The sequence below is a fragment of the Amphimedon queenslandica genome, unplaced genomic scaffold (genome assembly GCF_000090795.2).
Source record: "Amphimedon queenslandica unplaced genomic scaffold, v1.1 AMPQUscaffold_1487_Cont26503, whole genome shotgun sequence".
In the NCBI taxonomy this organism is placed as follows: Eukaryota; Metazoa; Porifera; class Demospongiae; order Haplosclerida; family Niphatidae; genus Amphimedon; species Amphimedon queenslandica.
This window is the reverse complement of record NW_003558170.1, coordinates 1-1,171: the sequence shown is the minus strand read 5'-3', so window position 1 is coordinate 1,171 and position 1,171 is coordinate 1. Positions and strand designations below refer to the sequence as shown.

Sequence of the window (1,171 nt, the reverse complement as noted above, 5' to 3'; positions counted from 1 at the left end):
ATATTGTTACTGTATCACTATGAGACCTTAGTTAATATTATGTACTGATTATAGGTTAAGAATAATGAGTGTCTTGCAGAGGAGATTAAACTAGCTGACGGAGAGAAACAAGAACTGAGGACTTTACTTGATTACAAAGAAGGTATGATAGTTGATCTATTACTCAATTACTGATATTACTTATACTAATGGTATAGGATCAATATTTGAACAAGATAAACAACTGAATATCATCAAAAAAAGAAAAGGTATAGTTAGTGAATGATGATGATATTTTATTAACATATTTTTACTTGTATAGAGTATATCAAAAGGACACTACAGACACCAGGTAATGCTGGTATAGTACTAACTTGAAACATGTATTAACATTTGAACAATCAGTACAATTATCTGAAAATTAAAATTCTCATTGTGTCATTACTGTAGAGTCAAAATCGAAAGTGAAGCTACTGACTAGAGGGAAGTTGGTAAATAAAATATTCAAATCAAAGAAATCAGAAACTCAGTATTTCCGAACCTTTCTCCTAATGAAAGCAGGTACTGACTCTTCTGATATAATCTGTCTATACTACCTCATCACAGGAAGAGAGGAGGCATTAGTGGAGTATAAGAAAGAGATTGAGTTACTACAAGAAAATGTATCAGTAACTAGTGTACAACTGCTGATGAGTCAGAAGGCAAATACTCACAGTATGTGATACGTTAGTATAAATCATTTTCTGATGATATATTGTATAGAGAAGGATCAGTGTACACAATCACTGGTTGTGGATATACCAACAGCAAAATCTGTATACACAGCACGTTACGACTATCATCCAAGATGGAGTGACGAAATATCATTCAGTAAGGGAGAGCAGCTAGAGATATTTGACAATAAAGGTGACATCACTCAGTGGAGAGGAAGATCCTTGGTGTCTGGTGATGAGGGACTCATTCCTAGTAATTATGTTTACTCATTGTTGGAGTCACTTCAATTGTTAGAGTTTATACTGTCAGTGAAAGAAGTGTCTCTTCCTGTTCTACAGAAGATAAGAAATGATTCATCTAGTAATGATGAGAAAGCTTCTCTTTTCTTGGAGACTATTAATGATGATCCTATTATGATATCTGCACTGAGACAAGACAAGCATGAAGGTAATGTTTGTACATCACATTACATGACTGC

At 33.7% G+C, this 1,171-nt stretch overlaps 1 protein-coding gene across 1 annotated transcript; it reads left to right on the top strand.

Annotated features, from left to right (window-relative positions):
- Window positions 1-14: 14 nt before the first annotated feature.
- LOC109593446 (tyrosine-protein kinase Fgr-like) lies at window positions 15-1,140 on the top strand (the record flags this gene model as incomplete). The annotated part of the gene is made up of 6 exons (XM_020008518.1): window positions 15-142; window positions 198-248; window positions 302-331; window positions 430-540; window positions 586-693; window positions 742-1,140. Coding segments are annotated over exons 4-6 (517 nt in total), but the record flags the coding sequence as incomplete, so codon positions are not given.
- Window positions 1,141-1,171: the final 31 nt, after the last annotated feature.